The following is a 20,010-nucleotide window of genomic DNA, read 5'->3' on the forward strand; positions in this document are numbered from 1 at the left end:
TTTTGCACAGAATTTATAAATATGGTACTTGGATATCTTGACAACCTCCTGATGTTCTTTGCTGTCAGATAAGTTTTTGCTCTACGTGCGTAATACCTGGCTGCTGAACAGGTCCAATGAGGAGCATCCAGGACATGCAGTAGGCAGCAGTTGGGTCTGGTGGCATTCAACCAGGCAGGCTGACCGTGACATCTTCAGACTCTGCTTCCTTCTTTCACTATTGCAGAAACCATTAAAAAAAAAAAAGTTTCCAGAGAGGTGTGCTAAGGAGCTGTGTCACTATGTAACTCAGAAATGCAGGAGGGAGACCAGGTTAAGCTATATGTTAGTGATCAGAGGACCAAGTATAGCGTTATTTTTGTCAGGTCAGTCTTTGAAGGAGATGAACTGTCTCACACAATAAAATTGCTTCTGCCTTTGAAAACCATGTTGTCAGAGCAATCGTGCTTTCTTGTGTTTGGGGCAGATCCTGCCACCCTTTGAGAGCTCTGTTTATTTACATAAACTGAGGTGTATTTTAGGCAGCTGAGTGTGGTTATATTTCAGGTAGGCTTTACAGCTGGGAAGTGTGCTGTCACTAGCATGTCAAGCTTTCGTAGCAGTGCCAGCTCCATGCAAATTACTTGTCTCTGATGGGACTTGACCATGTTATGGTGTTTGTCATAAGCACACTGAATTTGGTTGAATTTCCTGTGCAACCATTATTTAAAGTAGGAGCACTATATATAAACTACATACGTATACACGCACACCGTTGAAATAGTAGGGATGTGAGGAGTCTTCATAACTGTTGATGGGTATTGCATAGTATTTGCCCAGAGTGACTGAAAACATCTTGTTTTACCAACAGAGGATTAAAATGTTTTAGCCTTATTGAGCTTTAGTTTTTAACAACTGGAGACATAACGTTCTAAAAGTCCTGGCTAGGTAGCACTGCCCTGTGCTTAACTGCAGAGGAACTGGTATTTCTGTTCAAATAAGTATTGGCCACATAACTGCCTCTTTGTATTTTTAGCATCAATAGTAGCAAAGTTCTAATGCGCAGTGATTACTACCAGCTTGATAGTCATCTTCAACTGTGAAGGACTCATAGCAATATCTAATACATTTTTTATTTTAGTTGCTTCCTTTGCTTCTGCTCTAGGAGAAGAATTCCTATTCTGTATTTCCAATGGGTAATGTGATTACCCCTGACTTACTGATGGTCTAATGAATGTTTCTGTAACTATCTGGAGTTTTCAATTGTGCTTTCTTAGCAACATTTTTCTTACCAGTCAGATTCCCTCGTGTTTTCATCACTTGGAGGAAATGAGATCTTTTAAAATGACATACCTGCATTAGTGTGTTGGACTGTCTCTCTCCTTACTGACAACAATACAGCCACATTCCCTGTGCCCTCAGCAGTTTGCCATCTTCTAGTCCAGTAGTTAATTCTTTCCCCTCAAAACATGACCCACAGTAATTTCCTGACTTTTAGAAGCGTTAAAGCTTTTGCTCATTGTCACATAAGGCTGCACAGGAGCTGATGTCTTTAAGACTTACAGTTTCTTTCCATATATTATAGACAAATGCATGCGATTTACCTTGCTGGTTACCACATTGATTCAGAAGCAGCTGATAACTCAAAATAAAAAGATCTCAGTAAGTTTGAAGCAGACAGCTGTGTGTGTTGAGGATGCTTTCCCTGCCTGTCCATTCTGTCCTCCTCGTGCTTGTCCTAGCAGTGCTGGTGGCAGTCAGAGGGGCGCAGGGAGGCTTTCCCGTTCCTTCCGCAAGCAGCGTGTTATCCTCGGTGCCATTGGGAGGCAATGGAAGTGGGGAGTGCCTGTAGCTAAGGCTGCCCAGCAATCTTCTTTTAAAGACCTTTTTCACTTGCCAAACTTTAATGTTGGGGCTTGGTTGTCTGTCTGTCTGGGGAAGGGGGAGTGTCTTTTAACATCAGCAGGATCTCTTTAACTGCTGCTGAGAATAAAGCGTAGGGAAATTGAGGGGGTTTTGTCCATTTAAAAGTCTTATTTTACCAGTGTAATCCACTGCGATGGCAGTGCCTCAGCCCAGGACTTTGAATTTGACTGCGTAGTTTCATGCTGAAAAAACCCAACCCCAACAATTTTTTGTTTCTACGACATTGCGCCTGCATTTCTGAGCGTCTGAGACTCTCGGGTTAGCCGGTTGCAGCCATGGGTGAGGGCACAGGTCAGAACAACAAGAACAGGGAGCACAGTCTTGGGGTCGACAGAGAGGCAAGTTTTTAAGCGCTGTTCGTTTTTCACCAGAACTGTAAGTATCTCAGCTTGGCTCTTTCTTTGTTTTCAGTTCAGAGTTGTGGAATCCATTGTCAAAATGCGGGAGTTGCTTTTTTGGCTGGCCCCGCTGCAGCAGCCCTTGGGTGGCTGCGGAGGCTGTGCTGCAGCCTCTGCCCCAGCTGCAGATAGGCCCCGTGCGCACTTGGGTTGTAGCTGACAAGATTTAATGTTTCTCGGCTATTTTTAATGTACATTTGCAAATTAATGAAAATTAGTTTGGGGTGTGAGTTGGAAGTGCTGTTGACAATTAATTCCACATGTGGACCTTGCTGTTCCTGAATGATCATTCCCAGATGGAGTGAATCAGGAAGAGTTAATCACAAACAACTGTGTGAGGAAGAGCTGTAATACCTTCATTTTTATATTTTTTGACAGTGGTGTCTAGAAACTGGTCTCTCAACGGCAGAGAAGAAACTGAATTTAATCTTAGCTAAGTTAGCAGACCCTTAGTTGGACATGTTACAACCATGTTTTAGCATGGCTCCTGGATCAGAGGCCGTTGTGCTGGGTGCTGTACACAGGATTGCTGCCCCGGGGAGTTTGCAGTCACATCACTTAAGTGATAGTAGGTAAAAGCAGAGAAGGGAATACAGGGAAACTGTTTAAGTTCATCTATACTGGCTATGCTTTGACCCCTACTTTAGGACTCTAAACGAGAGGCCTTTTTTTCAGCTAGGTACCCCAGAGCTGGTGTTAAATGTGATCATTGGCATCGTATTATCTTCATCAGTTTCTCTGCTTAAAAGTTATTTGGAGAATTCCTAAATTGTCTAAATCAACTGTTTCCAGGTTAACTGTGTGGTTTTACCAATGAAGAAAAATGCTACTTCGTGGGGTAAAAATCAGGAAGCTTCAGTGTAGTGGGTAATTCATGGTTCTTCTCCAAAAAATTAAACACTTGTGCTAGTGCTGTCTCAGCAGTAAAGGCATTGGCATCACTGCTGCTAAAGTCCAGGCATAACTGCTTATCACTCTCATGTGCTCACGACACACACAGTAATCAAATAATCCTCTTGTAGGCACTTGTGCTGTCCTTGGAGGCTTTTTTTCAGGCATGTGTGTCTTGGCAACAAACCCTTGTTAAGTGGATTAGTTGGTGAGACATCTCGCAGGCACAGGTGAGGTGATAGCTGGGAGAGTGACGTGCAAACCTTTGCAGGTTCCAGGTTGTGCTGCTGCATAGCTGGGTTGGAGATCCTCTGTAATCTGGATACGAGATTTTTAAATGGCTTATTTTCTTTTATTAAAATGTATATGAGCAGAGACAAGGTGCAATAACAATGATCAAAGAGACCTGAGAGCTAATGAGTTGTAGGTAGCTCTTCAGACTCGAGGAGAAGAGCAGCTGTGCTACCCTAGATGCAGTCACTCCAAGGTGATATGTGATGCAGGAGCCCGGCAGGGAATTCAAAGAAATGTGACCACATCTTCCCCTCTTCGAATGCCTACATTAGCTTCCTACACAATTCATGTTTGGCCAACTCTGATCTGCTCTGTGTTTGAGTCAGCAACCTAGAAACATGTTCTGTTACCCCAAAAGAAAGCATCTGAAGCATACAGTCCCCCTTACATTGGCCTCTAAGTATCTGCTGTAAAGAGATGCTGAGGGTCAGCTGAGCTGCTCAGAGGACTCTCTCTGCCCAGGACTCTGGTCCGTGCCCTCTCTTTACTCACCTGGGTAGACTTGGGCAACCATGGTGACCCTGCTGCGAGCCAGCATGCCTCAGTAGCCCTACGAAAGCAAACCTAGCGATAAAAAGCAGCCTTGTGCCTGATAAGCAATTTGAATCAGCTCATGGAGGAACCTAATGCATGCCGGGACAGTCCGAGGGAAGGGATGGGGCTGCTCATCTGGGGTGGGAGGTGTAAGACCTCCTTTTGATGAGCACAAAGCATTAGATGAGTTCAGTTGCTCATGTACCTTAACAAACTTGCTGTGCTCCAGATACATTGTTCTGGCTCAGGAACACACGTCTTCAGCCTGCTGTGGTATTAGTAAGCAGTCACAAGTAATACTCAAAAAAGAAGGTATTTTACTGAAGGATTCTGTAAAGAGGCATAAGACGAATCTTCACTGTAACTTAGGGGTTTTTTTCCACAACCGTATGCTGCCCGAAGGGGGTTGCTTTGCAAGGAACAAAGTTGTATGGGGTGTATTTCAGTTGCAGGTGTGTTACTTCTTCAGAGCAAATGCTCCCTTACAGAATGAGTTATATAGTGATTAGGTTCTCTTAAAAATAAATTATTAAAAATACAATGATGCCAGTCACAACAGTCAACAGATGTTCCTTTGAGCTTTGTGGGCATCTCACACTTGACACTGTGAGGTAAAGCTTTGGGTTTTGACAGGCTCTTCAGGGAGGTGGCACTGCTTGAAAACGTACTCGACAGCAAGTGCCATTGGTGCCTTCTGTGTGTGCGTGCTGCAATTTCTGTTTTGTTTTGTTTTTTTTAAACCATGCATTCCTAGGAATGTAGTGACTAACACAGGCAAATGCACTGGTACAATTTCATATGAGCAAGTGGGTTTCTCTGGTTTCTCTTGGTGTTAATTTGGTGTTGCTGTTGCTGAGCTGAACTGTTGAACTGTGTTGAAAGGTGAACATTTTTGAAAGAGCGAGCTGCATTTGTGCTGCTTCTTGCTTCTCAGTAGAGTTGCCTCTGTTTCTGCTTCCACAGTGCCTTATTGATGCTGTGCTTAAATTCACATTCTTGCTCTCGAGTGCGTATCGGAAGAAATCTTACTGAAGCCTGTATCTTGTGTGCACAGGATGCTGGGTTTTGAGTGACCGTGTCTGTAGAGCTGCCAAATGCTTCGTGTGCCGGAGGTGGCCGTGACCTGCCTGCATTTCCTTTCGCAGGCCGTGACAGCCAGAGCAAACCCACCGAGTGGGCGTACTGTTGCACAATTAATCTCTCTCCTTCTTCACACATGTGAATGCAGAAATACCTTTCATGCTCCTTTTTTAATTGAATGCCTGAAAAGTGAGGGAGAAGAGGTGCGCTGCTGCTTCTGCCTTTATATGTGTTCCTACGTGACAGCAGGAGGTGCTGGCACAGCAAAGTCCATGTCCTGCCTGACCTGCAGTTACTCAACTCGACGTCTGTTCTGTAGGCTATAAATTTTCCTCCTAAAGGACTCAGAAGTCAAGGAATGACCTATTGAAATGGCAGGTATTTGCTGGCTATTGCACATCAGCTGAGATCCAGAGAAAGAGAATACCTGCAAGGAATGATAAGGGTCATTTTAGAGGCTCCTCGCAGCAGTTGCTGTGTTCAAACTGAGCAACGAAAAGATACCAGGAAAGTGAACACTGTCAGTTGGGTATTGGTCACATCAAAACTGGCTGCTTTAGTAGATGAATGTTAGTGCTAGAAGCTTTTCTGGCATGAAAGCATAAAATGTTGGCCCTTTTCAAAATAATTCTTTCACTGGTATGCTCAGAGGAAGATTTTCTTGTCTTCCCTCGCTTTAATGGAGACGTTTTCCCCACTTTTATATTATCATAGAAAACCATCCACATAACAAGGTCTTTTCCTTGTGGGTCGACACATCCTCCTCACTCTCCATTTCAAGGCCATCATTGGCCATCAGTGTCAAGTGCACTCATGGAGTGCAGATGTCTCTTTGTGATCCCTCTTTGTACCAACCTTGCGGCAGGAGTCACTTGGCTGCCTTTGATCATCGGATAAGTGGCTGTGAAGAAAACAGCTCTTTCACCATGCCAGGGTAACTTTTTTTCATCAGTGCTGTTATGCACAGCCTGTGTTTGTATCTTTCTGTCTTATCATGAAGTGGTATAGGTATTATTTATGAATTTGAGACGGGTTTTCTCCACTGCCTTTGTGGGGACCTGCAGGGACAGGCCTGAAGTACATGTGTGCTGTCACCAGAAACATGAGCACCTGAATTTTCTGTGGCAGTAAGTGTTGACGGGATGGACTGCAAGATTCAGTTCGTGGTTTTACCCAACTGGCCTTGACCTGAATAATTTCGCTTCTGCTTCTCAGTGTCCAAGAGGAGAGAAGTTTAGGTGAACTACTAAGTTCTTTGAGCTCTAAAGGTATTTTTTTTAGGGAAGAGGGAAGTGTTCTTGACATGGAAACTTGTATTTTGGGTAAAGTAACAAACAAACACTGAAATCTTTGCAGTAATGTACTGAGACCAAATGGGGGCAGCTGTCAAGGTTGGTTGTCAAATGACTTCCAGTGAGCATTGGGTGTTTATCAACAGGGAGAATGAATGATTGCTTCTGTCAGTGACCTGGGCTACCATAGTGTGTATTGTGAATAACTCGGATTTATCACTCACCCTTACAGTCTTGACTTTTTCCTAAAGGCAAAAAACCCAAATAGCAGAACAACTCATCAATGTTGGCTAATTTGATGTCAGCTAAAGTAATTAACACTTATAGCTGTAATTTTTTAACAAGTTATTGTAAAATACTTTCTCTTCTTCCTTCCAGTATAACAGCTGAAAAAATGTTGTTTGTGTCAGTAAAATATCTCTAAATGCAGAACATTTTGATGATCATGATTTGACTTCTTGAACACCCAAGGTGCTGTGGCTTTGTTATCACCCTGTGTCCTCCAGAAAACGTGAAAATGCTTAAGCTTAGGAATTGACAGGGGTACAAATCACCGAGCATTTCTTTTTACTATTTCTTTTAGTTTCATTTGTTTTATACATAGATTCTGAGCCTGCTGTGTTGGGAACTACTCATTCCTTTTGTATACATACTGTCTGTAGCAGGGTCTTCCAGTTTGTGGCTGCTCTTCTAGATGTGCTGCATGCTGCGAATAATAAATGTAGTCATGTGCCCTCCCCATGGTTGGGCTGAAACCAGAATTACTTTTGTGTCGTTTAGGTAAGCCTGGGGTTTGTTAACTGGGAGATCTCCATGGCTGATAAGGCTTTGTGACAGAGTTGTTGTCTGAAATGTTTATAATGCTGATGGATGTTCCTGTGCCTGGGCTGGAGAGTACCGCAGCCAGTCTGAAGGGCAATGTGCTTGGTCCTGCATTCCAAAGAGCTCCGCATTGACCTGTTGCTCTGATGAAGAGCCATCATTCATGGACACACAGAGTAGGTTTTGGTGGCAGTGTCTCAAGTATATGATGTAGAGTCTTTGGCTGCTGTTGGCAGCTCAGGTCGTCAGACCTTTCTCTAAGTGATCCAATACTATACGTGGTGTTAAGCTACTTAGTGAGAGCTGCTTGGTGCCAACTTTAATTCTTCACTAGAGCAGAGAGCTGTAGAGCTGTATCTTTCCTTTTTACCCCTCTTTCGTAAGGTGTTTGTCCGTATTTAGCTGATGTTCTTTCTTAGAGTGGAGGAATTCCCCAGTGTAACCAAGGAAACAGGTATGAATAAATTTCCTCTAAGAAGGCCTTAGATTGGGAGAGAAAGAGGGTAGAGAGCTTAGGTGAGATCACCGAGCATGGAGACATATGAGCGATCAGACACAGACTTGTTGGGTACTTCAGCTTGTTTTGTCAGAGCTGCCAGTGCAAGATACACTCCAGTCTCTCCATATGAAGCAAAGAGTTGATCTTTGTTATGTTTATAAAAATGTAATCTGATAACAGGAATGCATAATCCTCATCAGAGCAGTATAAATTTCAAGTTTACCCAGGGTAAGTGCAGAGGGGGAGTTCTGGGAAATTGCAATTGGACAGTATTTTTGGGCATTATTTCTTCCTTCATTTTAGCAAGGAACAGTCATGTGGAGGAGAACTCTTAAAATGGTTGTCTCACTTCTAAGTATGATACTGTTTTGATATGAATTCAAAGTTGCATTCCCATTCTTATTCTGGTAAACTGCATACCTGTAGAAAAGAAGGGCATTGAATTAACTGGAGACATTTCTGTGCCTCTCAAAACAAGTTTTAATTGCTTTCACTAGAAGTTTTTTCATGTAATACATCTGGATCCCATTAGCTGTTTAAAATTGGGTTATTTTAAGCTTATGACTGCACATAGTTGAAAGGGGGGGGGGGGGGTACTGTATTTTTAGTTCAGCTTGACTGTACTTTCTTTCCAGATGAGTAAAGTGCAGCCTTTTCTTTCTGAATGTGTAGATTTTGAGGCAGAAAACCCCATGGAAATACATGCAACCCCTTGAGCAGGAACTCTGGACCTACTATTTTAATTTCTTTTCATATTATACTCTCCTAAGCCCAAACAAAATCAGAGACAAAACCCCAGTAGAGCTCCTACTTCTGAGCTCCAGCCGGGATGCAGAGGTGAGTACCTAGTCTGTGTGCCCACGTGGCTTTGCACCGAGCTCTGCTGCAAGAGTAACGAGAGCAGGTACAGGGCTGGCAGCCGTGCCTGCCGATGGGACGTGTCTTGTGTCTAGATCATGCTGCATTTTGGTCCTTTTAAAGGCAAAGAGTAAATATCTCATGCCTGAAGACTGTAGAGAAGAGCGCTGCTTCTGTGCCAAATAATAAATCAAATTTACGCTGGCAGCGGGATTACAGATTTCAGACTCCTGATGGGTGGAATGAATTATCAGGATGCATTACCCATTCATAGGATGGCATTGATTTCTGCAGCACATGCAGCCACAGCAGTTTGTGACATGATGCTCATGAAGCAGTTATCTAGTAAAAGGCTTTTTATCCCTGGTAGATTTTTTTAATCTAATGCTCTGAGTATAAATTTAGCAGAACAATTTCATTGTTCCAAAATAGTTTGATTCCACTTACCCAAAGATGAGAGTTTCTTTTATTGCATAGTGTATTTGAAACTATAATTAGGTCTGATCTTTGAGAGATAAAGGATAAGAGATCCAGTAAAACCCCACAGTTCCAGGAACCGTCGTGCAAGCAGTTCAGAAGGCTGTGCCGTTTGCTTACATCACTGAGCCTGCTGTAGTGTCAAAATACAGAGTCTGTGTGGTGTTTTTACGCTAGTAATGTTTGGGTAGGTTGGTTTCGGTTGTCTTCAGCCATAGGTCATGCAAAAGACTCTTCTTGTCAGATTAATTTTAGTTTTGCAAACTGTTACATCTCTCTTTGTCTGATTTGAAAGTATTTTGACTCCAAAATTCTCTCAACAGTTGCAGATATATTTTTCCTTCTAGCACATTTTTAATAGTTTTGTTTCATGCTGTTAAACAGTTAGCATGGTAGTCAAAATATCTATATGCCAGTATTTGGTAGAGTGAACTGTGAAGGTGGACCTTAAGCTGTGTGACCCTCTTTTGGAGCCACTGAAATAAAACTGTTGTGTAAATGCAAGGTCGTTCTTTATGCTTGCTTTTTTCAGCAGTGTCCACTGCATCTCTTCTGAAACAAGCCTGAGAAAGCCAGCAGTCATTTCTACTACATCAGTTTAAGAAAATCTTGATTTAGTAATTGCCTGAGCGCCTGCCAAAAAAGTATGAGTTCTGTCATCATCCCCATTGTTTGGCTGCAAGATCTCCCTCTGCTTTTCTGTTCCCTCCTTTCTGGCTCAGTGCTGCTCCAGGTGTTTTCCTGCCCAGTCCTGTAGCCAGCTATGCTCCATGCAGTGACAAGGGAGGATAAGGCAATGCATCAAAAAGTAAATTATTGGCTGAGCAAGCAAAGATCTCTACACTTCTGTCTAAATGTTGAGCTTAGAGGGACATTAGAGTCATACAGTCAGTCTTGCTGCCCCAAAGCAGGATCAACTATGTCCATGTATTTTATCATTGTGGTTTATCTGACATTGTTTGTTAAAGACGTTGGCCTGAATATTATTATTAAATATCATCTTATACAAGTGAGCAGATGTATACTGGAAGCCAGTGGGATTTCAAACAATATCCCACTACTTTGACACCTTAAAAGGTAAATAACCTTTGCAAGATGAGACATTGAAGAAAAAAAAAAAAGTAAAAATATTTTGGGCATCTTCACCTTTCTGTTACTTTGTCTTGTGCAGTGTGCAGAACTGTGCTGGTATCTAACACCAGGTGAGAATTATGAGTCTTAGTGCTCCTTTGGTGGTAGGATGGACTTTAGCCAGTTTCAGCAGGCCAGTCTTGCACTGGGTGGTGACAGCAGAGAGTGCATGGTGGGATCTAAGTACCAGGGTGTCAGGAGGCGTGGGGCGTTCCTTCCACTATTGCCTTTGAAAACACTGGGGAAAACACACGATGTGGCACACTGTTAAAATGGACATGTCATCAGATCATACTTCAGTTGCCTCATTTGAGGCTGTGGTTAATTAATGCATTGCTTTACCCAAGAGGGTCAAGCAGAAAGTCCTTAGCATTAACTGAACTGGGGCTCCTCGAAGGAAAGGCACGAGGCAGCGTCTTGATGAAACTGTACAGCCTAACTATTTCTGTTAGAGGGATCCCTGGACTACATCCTGCGTTTAATATTTGCAGCAATTTACTGCAATTTTTCTAAAAGAATTAACCACTCATTATCTTCAATAAATGATTGTTAAATAAATCTTACTACTTCTCTTTGCTGCTGTTAGCACAGTTTCTTTATAAATGTATAGAAGAGGATTGATTGACCAATGGTTTAGAGTTTGCAAATCTTAAGGGAACCCAATACCTTGTAAAATGTCATCAGATCTTGCCAGACTGAAATTTCTAATTTAACTGACCTTTAACGTAATTAAAGTTCTATTATAATTTCATTTCTTACAAGAAATGCTCTTGTGTCAGTGACATTTCAAGTAAGAAGTCTAAAGTGTAAAGGAGTCTCTGTCCCATAAATTACAGCTGTAATTGACTGCAGATGGGTCTTCCTCTAGTATTTCTTCTTGCAGCTGGGACATGGGGCTCTACTGGATCCACTCTTAGTTTATCTAACAAATCGAGGTTCGTGAGGTTTGGCTGACACATGTTCCGCGTTATCTCATCTACTTTAATCTTAGAGAACTGTTAAAATTTCACCTGGCAAACTCCTCTCCCAGCCAAACCACCAGCAGGAAGCAATGAAACCTTGTGAATGAACCAGCCAGCGCAGTGACTTCAGGTCAAGTGTGCAAAGTTATGAGGTTTTGTTAGCTATCCTGGCTATGGATACATATGTTTAATTGCTTCTCCAAGCCAGCACTCTCAAATACTTGAGTTTTTTTCTCAATGCCCTTTAGTCATGTTTCTGTCCTTACTGCTTATTATCAAGGTGATGTCTCCGTCCCATCTCTCGTATGCCTCTTTGGGATGAGAGGATTCTGTTTACTGTTTCTAATTCAGAAAATCTACTGAAATTCATTTCTGTCGGATACTGGCCCACAGTCTTGCCAGATCTTTAGCTGCTCAAGGATATCCTTATTTATATAAAAAGAGCACAAAGCAACTCATCAAGTATTTTAAAATTGGAGTGTCTTACTGGATGCGCTGCTTTCTATACCTACTGCTGCAGCTTCTCTCTGAAAGCACTCTTAAGATTTAAGGGAATGAAGAGGTATAATCTCAGCTCCACATATTTTTCAAATTACAAGAAAGCCTGAAGTGAAGACAGAACTAACTTTACTGAAATTCTGTTTAAATGTAAAGGAAAGATACTCAGCTTGTCAAGCCTCATCTTTATGGCAGTCTGAATATTTTTCTACATGCGCATGTCTTTGTGTTACACCTCCACTTGGCTGTGTGCAAAGTTCTTAAAAGGATGTAAACTTTCGAGAGCTTTTGGGTCCAAAGCCCCAGGGGTGTCTTCTCACAGGTTTATGCTCCCATCCATCCCCCCTTCAGTTTGCGGGCCCACAGCTAAGCTCAAGCTGCTGTGACTTGGTTGGCTTTCTCAAGTTCTCCTGTTTGTTCTTGTGAATCTGTTGTGGTTACAGCTGTCAGTCCAACACAGCAGCCGTTGTGGCACCAAGGGCTTTTACACAGTCAGAGGATGCGCAAAATATAATGCGGCTTTATTGTATCAGCTCCAGGGAAGAGTTGTCTTCCCAGGTGTGGGGCTTAGCCTGTACTGCCATTCCTGGTTTTAAAATATTAGTTTTCTTTATTCAAAGACAGCATAAAAATGAAAATGTGAAGAGAATATGAAGCTGGAGAAGAGTAGCCTGTATTTGGCTTAATGTTTCTATTTCACACAGAACTTGTAGTTTCAGCAGTGATAGGCTTCAAAGAGGATGTGGTTTATGTTCCTGCTATTCAAATGTCTCAAAACCAGTAACAGTCAATCTGCTTCTGTGCCTGGGTTTGAAATGTTAAACCAAACTTGTGTTTTCTTTGTGTTTAATAGCTACGAGCAAGGATTAGTTTTAGAAGGACGGGGGCGCAGTGTTTGCCCAGCCGAGGGTTGTCTTTGCAGCAGTGGTGGACTGGGAACTTACCTGGCTGGTGTAAAAGTGAGGCCGATGGCTCTGCTGCTCTCTGGGTGATGACAGTGGCCCAGCAGCTGCGAGCATGGTGCTTTTTCAGCAGAAACGGGATGCTCAGACACGAAGCTACATCATTTAATTTTGTATGCTTCACTCATAGTCCTTCCTTTGAGGAGAATACAAAATAGCTCACTATCCCTGGGGTTTTTTTTCCATGTCCTTCACTGTTTTCTTTACTTTCCTAAATCCCATTAAATTCTACTGATGTTGTGTGATCAGCACTGCAGTATGCAAGACAGTCAATGTGAATATGCCGTAAGAACTTTATATATTGCCATCTTTCCATCCTTGCACATAGCACCATCTTGCCGGCCATTTTCATTCACCGGTCAGCCATCATGGATCTCTTTCCTGAGATGACACAGTTCATTTAGTTTACCACAGGTTCTATGAGTATCTTGGGTTCTTTCCTCCAAAAATTTACTTCTTTTTTTATGTTTTACTCTGTATTTTTGGTCTTTTGTTCTCTGGGTTATATTTCTCTGTGTTTCCACACAATTCTCTCTGACCTTAACTAAACTAAGTATTTAATATTTTACTGTTTCCTGCCTTCTGGTCTATCACTAAGCTCTAAACTGCTCCCTGCTTAGTACGTGACCTTGCAGAATTTTTGCTGATTTCTTGCTTGATTACCATTTGATTCTCTTCTTTGCCTTCTGTCCCATCCAGCCGCAGAGTTATGCCAATTCTTTGTTTTTTAAACAATAACCAAATAATTTTTAGAAGCCTTTTGTTGAAAATCTCTGGAAGTGTGAGTAAACTCTTAGCAACAGACTTTCTTTTCTTCAGTTCTCTTTATCAAGACACTCAGAGAATTCCAATGAGTTTGAGATCTTCTTTTCCTCTCCAGGTGCTGAGCAGACTCTGATCTTTTCCAGCATCATCTTATTCTTCTTGAACTCCAATTTCAACTAAACTGAGACAAATGCAAGTTTAAAAACATTCTTACTGCTATTTCAAACTACAGATATAACCTTTGCTTTCCAGGTCTTGGTGTAACATCAGGGGTTTCTTTTGCCTTTTAAGTGGTAATTCTGCTTGCTGTGCAACTGTGTCATCTTTTATCGTGTGCATGTATCATCTGGATATGGTAATCTTGTTAGTGACTTTTAAATGACCAGTTTCTTACCATACCTTTTTATTGTTGTTGTTTTTAATGACATTTCAGAGTCTGATATTACCTCATCTCTGTTGTGTATGCCTTCTAAAAAAGTTGCTCATTTCATTTAATGTCCATGCCACATGTGAGAATTTTACTTTTAATAATTTGTTGTTACTAATTCTATGCACTTTATTGAAATGTTGCTTTCTGATGCTTACTGTCACTGCATTATTTTGGGGAGCTTCCCTTCTCTGTGGATATGGAGCAGGATCACACTGTGGCTATTGTTAATGAAGAGCTGTTGCCATTATCTCTTCTGCAACAGAAAGGAGTTTAGCTTAGCCTTGTGTATTGTAGAACTAATTGCTTCAGGAAGCAATAATTTAAATAGTTTACATGTGAATCTGTTTATTATCCCTAATGGTAGGGGTCACCCTCCACCCGCCCCTGCAATCAAACATTCTTTTGCTCTTCATTTTGTTTCCTTGATCTTACAGTGGGCATTATTATCTACACAAATTCACATGCAGATATATATACAGATCATGAATTTGCTAACTTCTATTGTTTTCTTTTTAACTGTTGGTCTCCATACCCAGTCTCACAGATCTACCTTTAGAGTTCATTGCAGGTGCAGCCGTATCTCATTGATGTTCTTGGCTATGCGTACATAGTGTTTGTTTTGTTACGGCTATCGTGCGATGTAAGGCATTCCAATTAACATCATTTTGCTTTTGTCTTTTTTTGTTGTACTATTTTAGCCTCAGCAGCTAAACAGCTTTGACTAGCTCTAGTGTGCTGATTACCTGGCTTTTTACATAGGTACATGTGGTGGGTTAACCTCGGCTGCTGGCCAGTACAGTATATACTTGCCAAGAAAAGAGAGGCAAAACTGTGATTATGAGAGACTGAGTGGTTTCCTTGGCTGGCCACATGTCCATCACCCCACTGCTGCCAGAGCAGAGTATTTTGAGTATCCTATGCCAAATAGGTATATTCAAGCTACATGACCAGCTGTTATTTAATTCCCATCCCTTGTTTGTTGGTTGTAACAAGACCATTTAAAAGTCTAAATCACCTGAAACTAGAAGCCTTTAGGACTCCACGTGGCTAGGACTAGATTTCTTTAAGCATCTAGGCTCATCCACTGAGAATACGCGTTCATTTACTGGGATATCCTGTATATTCCCATATTTCTTTTTAGAAAGGAGCAAGTGATGTTCCACTTCCTTTGCATGTCATTTGTCTTCCTGCTCTTGTGGGGGATTCAGATTTAATCTGACCAGAGACTGCTATCAATTAAGCGTCTGACCACAGGACATTCCAGATGAAGACAACCATTGCCTGTGTCTGTATTTCCAGTTGGATTTGAATTAGCTAAACCTGCATGAATCCGAAGCTTTTTCTCAAGCTGTAGTGTTGTTTGATAGCAGCTATTTACAATATTAATAAAAAAAGACATGGACAAGAGATGAAAAATCTGAAGTTGGTCACAGGAATTGCTGTTGGCTTTCAGACAAAAACAGCTGCCTTGGTGGTGGGGAGGAAATAGAAATGATTCTTCAAGCAAAGAGTAACATTTGCTAGAGGTGCAGTTTTCATGAGCCTCATGAGATGACCTGCAATGGTAAGGACTGGCTAACGTGCTGCAGGCAAATGTATGAAGGTCGGATTATGTTGTTTGTTTTTTTTTTCTTGTAGTGTCATCTAGACTGTCACAGACATCCTCCCCTCAGTCAGGCTGCCCGTCACCTTCCATCCAGACAGGCAAAGTCATCTCCTCATCGCAGAAGCACAGCAAGAAGGCACTCAAACAGGTAAGCAGCCTAGTCTGCAGTCTGGTTTAGGGATCGCTGCAGTAATTTTATTTCTCTGGTAAATCATCTTTCTCGATGAAAGTGCTCTCTGCAGGGAAGTAATTCAGGACTTCTGGCTGTCTCATAGTAAACAGGGTTTTGCTAAAACACCTCTGTCTGTTAAAGGTGATGCAAAATATTGTGCTATTTAGTTCTTTTGCTTTTTCCCTAAATAAGCATCTGGACTTTTTGAAATTATTATTTTAGTGAATGGATAGAAGATGTTATTTCTTTTCGCCCAACCTATTGATGAGTGTACTTAGCTTTCTACAGTCTGTTTCGGTAAATGAAAGGTCTCTTTGGGAAAGGAACTAAATCCACTGTCGTCTCCCCCTAGTTAGCGGCATACTTTCCCTTCCAAGGAATTCTGTGCTTGCAGTGTGTATGTATATATGGAGGGAAGAAGGGGAAGGAGAGCACACTGACTTTGCATTGCAACTCTACTGGGTGTTATGAGAGAAAGAGGAGGACTGATTATTTTCCATTCATGGGGAATGACTATTGTGTAGATAGTGTTAATTGTGCACACATAGAATGGAGTGGGTACTTCAAATGATTTGTTGCTGCTAATGAAGAATGCAAGATGAATTATTCCCCTGTGTGTCTTATTTGCAGGTGTTTCCCCAACTGCATTGTTTAGTTTTCCATGGTCCTTAGAAAGGAAATGCTTTATCAGGGTTAGATTTACTCCTTAGTGAAGTAAAAATCTGTAAGGAGTTATGAATCAAGTTGAAGAGGAGATGCTAGTCCAGGCATTACGGAAGCTTGTCACAGATGAAATCATGATGTGTTCCGGATAGATTTACCTTTTCTATCCCAGCCTGTTTTCCTGACTTTTTTCCAGCTGAGAAGTAACACTTGATATGGCATTCAGCTAAGATAGATGCCTGTGGCCCTGGGAAAGGATCTGCAGTGAGAGGGAAGGATCTAATTAGGGCATATCATTGAGGAGAATATTACAGGTGAAGGCAACTGGATTAACTGGAGCTTTGTTTCCAGCAAGAGAGAGTTGAGTTGATGTCAAAATGAGATGCCAGCTTTAGAGAATCTTCTCGCTTCTTTCTTTTCCCACTTGGCTGTTTCTCGACAGAAGCATCAGTGTTACTGTGATGTTGCTTGCTGCTGATAGCCGCACTAAAAAAGTGAGATTGTGTTGTCACTTTAGGCAGATTTTCTTCTGAAGTTCAGAGTCAAGCTTCCACTTTCATTTGAATCCTCAGAAAATTGCTTCTCACTAATTCAACAAGATATTAATTATACTCTTTGCTTTCTCCTCCTCCTCCCTCTTTAAGCCTAGCTGGCAATCATTTCCCTCCAACATCCGCAAAGGCTTTTCTCTTTTAAGACAGTGATCAAACAGACTCAGGGTTTGTTGTAAACAGTCCTCTTTCCCCTCCCATGCTCAGCAGTTCCTCTTCATTTTCTCTGGTCTGCAGGTCCCCGTTTCACAGAACCACAGGTTGGAAGGGACCTCTGGGCAAACCTACACTCCATTTCCAAACTTAGACTATTTTCAATCCTACATTCCATCTACTTTTCTCCTCTCTTCCCAGCCTTTGTCCTTACATGCCTAATAGTCTTCTACTCTTCATCTCTGAATTCCCCATGCTCTTGTTCCCACCAGCCTTCCCCCACCTTTATATTCATTCCTCTCTGTCTCTTTTGTCTCCCTCCTCCATCCCCCAGCTTTCTTATTCTGAGATGTCTACTTCCCGAGCATCCTTGTTCCAGCGCTGTTGCTGAAGGTAATGAAATATGTCAGAGCCAGTGAATTCAAAAATTCAGACAGTGTTCTCAGTTTCACTGTTAATCTCATTGGTTTGAGGAAAAAAGTCAGAAACCCTGAAAGAGAAATGGGGAACTACATGGAGGCCTTGATGTCAGCATACCATACCTGTTTGTACTTAACATTTCTGTGGCTGTCTGCAGGGCAAAAAGCTGTTTCTCATGGTCGTCATCTTCCATCACAACAGCTTTCCTCCCTGAACTCAACTCTTGTGGCCCACAGTAGAGCATCACATTGCAGCATAGTGAATAACTTGCCTTCCAGGCTCGCAAGAAAAACAGGTGTTGCCAAAGAACACTATCACCATTCAGTCGTTCTAAACCTGCCTGAGGTTTGCTCTAGCTTTGGATCAAATTAAGAACATTGCATGCCTAATCCTTTGCTTAATTTTAGTTCCAGTGGAATTCTGTCATTTTGACCAAATATCACATCTTCCACCTCTTCCTAAACATGGTTGCCATTGTGGTCAGAAAAAGTTATAAAACATAGATAAAATGAGCAAATATAGATAGCAGAAAGGAGACAGCAGTGTTATGAGTAGAGGAGTAGGAAAAACATAAGATATCGAGTGAAACAAGAATTAAAGAAAGCTTTCATATTTTTAATTATGTCTGCAACCCAGATTATTTGCTAGCGTGCACTGCAGAAGACAGCTGGCTGGATTCAACCCTCCTATCTTAAGTGCTAATAATTGTAATATTACTGGAGGGAAGAGAGACCAGATTTCTAAGTGAGAACTTTTAACCCTGGAACACCACGCTGCCACTATACTGACTGTAAGTATCAGGTCCTTCAAGAAATAAAGATCAGGATTTAGTTCATAAACACATCAGAGTTAAAACTGTAAAATACAGGTGAATAATATGGTATACACTGGTGTGCCATCACCATGAAGTATAGTAAGTAAGCAGATGGCTGCATTCTTTACAACTGTTTGGAAAAATCCCAAGTTAGAGGTTTGCAATATCTGAATCTAAATTGGCAGAGACATGTCAGTGCTCATCCTGCTGGAAAGATGGAACAATCACAGGGAGAAACCCCGTTAGTTACAGTGAGTGTGTGCTGATACAAAAAACCCACCACACTAAGACTCTGGAATTTATAATCCAGATTCAGAAAGATGGGTGGTTTCTCACCCGTCACTGGAAAATGCAGGTACTACTCTAATTCTTTCCTCTAATCCTTTCCAATCCACTGACCTCATCTCATCCTTTCCTAGCCTGAGCGGCCATCCCAGTGCCATCAGAATTCACAGAATCACAGAAACTCAGACTGGTTGGGGTTGGAAGGAACCTCTGGGGTCCCACTGCTCCAACCCCCCTGCTCAAGCGGGGTCGCCCAGAGCCACGTCCAGACAGCTTCTGAATATCTCCAAAGGGGGAGACTCCACAATTTCTCTGAGAAACCTGTGCCAGCACTCCATCACCCTCATAGTAAAAAAGTGTATTTTGTATTCAGATGGAATTTCTGACTTTGTTTCCATTGCCTCTGGTCCTGGCACTGGGCACCACTGGGAAGAGCCTGGCTCCCTCTTCTTCATTCCCTCCTTGCAGGCATTTATGGACATGGATTCATTCCTCCTGAGCCTGCTCTGCTCCAGGCTGAGCTGTCCCAGCCACCTCAGCCTTTCCTCATAGCAGAGTTGCTCCAGTCCTTCAGTGTTGTCGTGTCCCCTTGCTGGACCCACTCCAGTCTGTCCATGTCCCTCTTGTACTGGGAGAACTGGACCAAGCACTCCCGTCGTGGCCTCGCCAGCGCTGAACATAGGGGGAGGATCCCCTTCCATGATCCAGATCTCGTCATGGTGTTTTAAGATTAGAACTCAGACCCTCTTCTTGGATAAGGTTTATACCGTTGGCTTTCATTTTTATCCATTACACTTTTATCTGTTCTTGCCACATACATGGAATGAGTAGGGCCGGGGACCGGGTTGGGCTACACCCTACAAAAGCTCTCCGGACAGTGAATAGTCACTTTGTCACCTTTTGTGTGATGAAGGGAGCTGTACAGTACAGATTTTTCCCTGTTAGGTGCATCCCTGTGGGTTTTTAACATCGTTATCAGAGACTGTAGGCAGGTGCAGAGCAAGAGGTGGGTGCTTAGGAGCAGCTCCTGGTCCTGCTGCCGTCACCGTTGTCATCCACCCTGGAGCTGGCAGGGAGGAGCATGCTGCTGACGTAAGGTCTTTGAATTACAATAAAAGGAGGTGCTGATGATGCTGAATGGTGCCATTTTGAACTATGCTCTTTCTCAACTCTAAAGCGGTGGTTTCCGCCCTCGACAGCCGGGGTTTACCTCAGAGCTGCCCTTTGTGCAAGCGCAGGTGTGCTGAGGAACATCTGCCCTCCATTGAGGGAGAACAAAGGACAACTGAAAGGCAAATAAAACGAAAATAATGAGCCCAGCGCATGGGCATGGGCACAGGGGAGGGAGTATCCACGCGGGTCAGGGTTAGAGGAGATTTGGCGGGCTGGTGCTGGTGGAGGGGTTCGCTGTGCTCTGGCGTCCCTGGAGAGACCCTCTGAGAGAGAGACGCTTCCAGAGGCTTCTGCAGCTGTGGCGCCTGCAAGCTGCCGCCTGATTGGTGGGTGCGGGGTAGTTAGCTTTTTCCTGATTGGCTGGTTCCTGACAGA

At 42.6% G+C, this 20,010-nt stretch overlaps 1 protein-coding gene across 10 annotated transcripts in view; it reads left to right on the forward strand.

Moving 5' to 3' along the window:
• ASXL2 (ASXL transcriptional regulator 2) overlaps positions 1-20,010 on the forward strand; it is a 137,179-nt gene that overhangs the window by 77,196 nt on the left and 39,973 nt on the right. For all 10 annotated transcript variants that reach the window (XR_007508281.1, XR_007508282.1, XR_007508278.1 and 7 more), the window contains one exon: positions 15,437-15,552. Coding sequence is in view for 3 of the 10 variants with exons in the window: in XM_049818375.1 (XP_049674332.1) it covers positions 15,437-15,552 (116 nt within the window). In the remaining 7 variants the exon portion in view is untranslated. The remainder of the gene's footprint in view (positions 1-15,436; positions 15,553-20,010) is intronic.

This window comes from Accipiter gentilis, chromosome 16 (assembly GCF_929443795.1).
Source record: "Accipiter gentilis chromosome 16, bAccGen1.1, whole genome shotgun sequence".
Lineage (NCBI taxonomy): Eukaryota > Metazoa > Chordata > Aves > Accipitriformes > Accipitridae > Astur > Astur gentilis.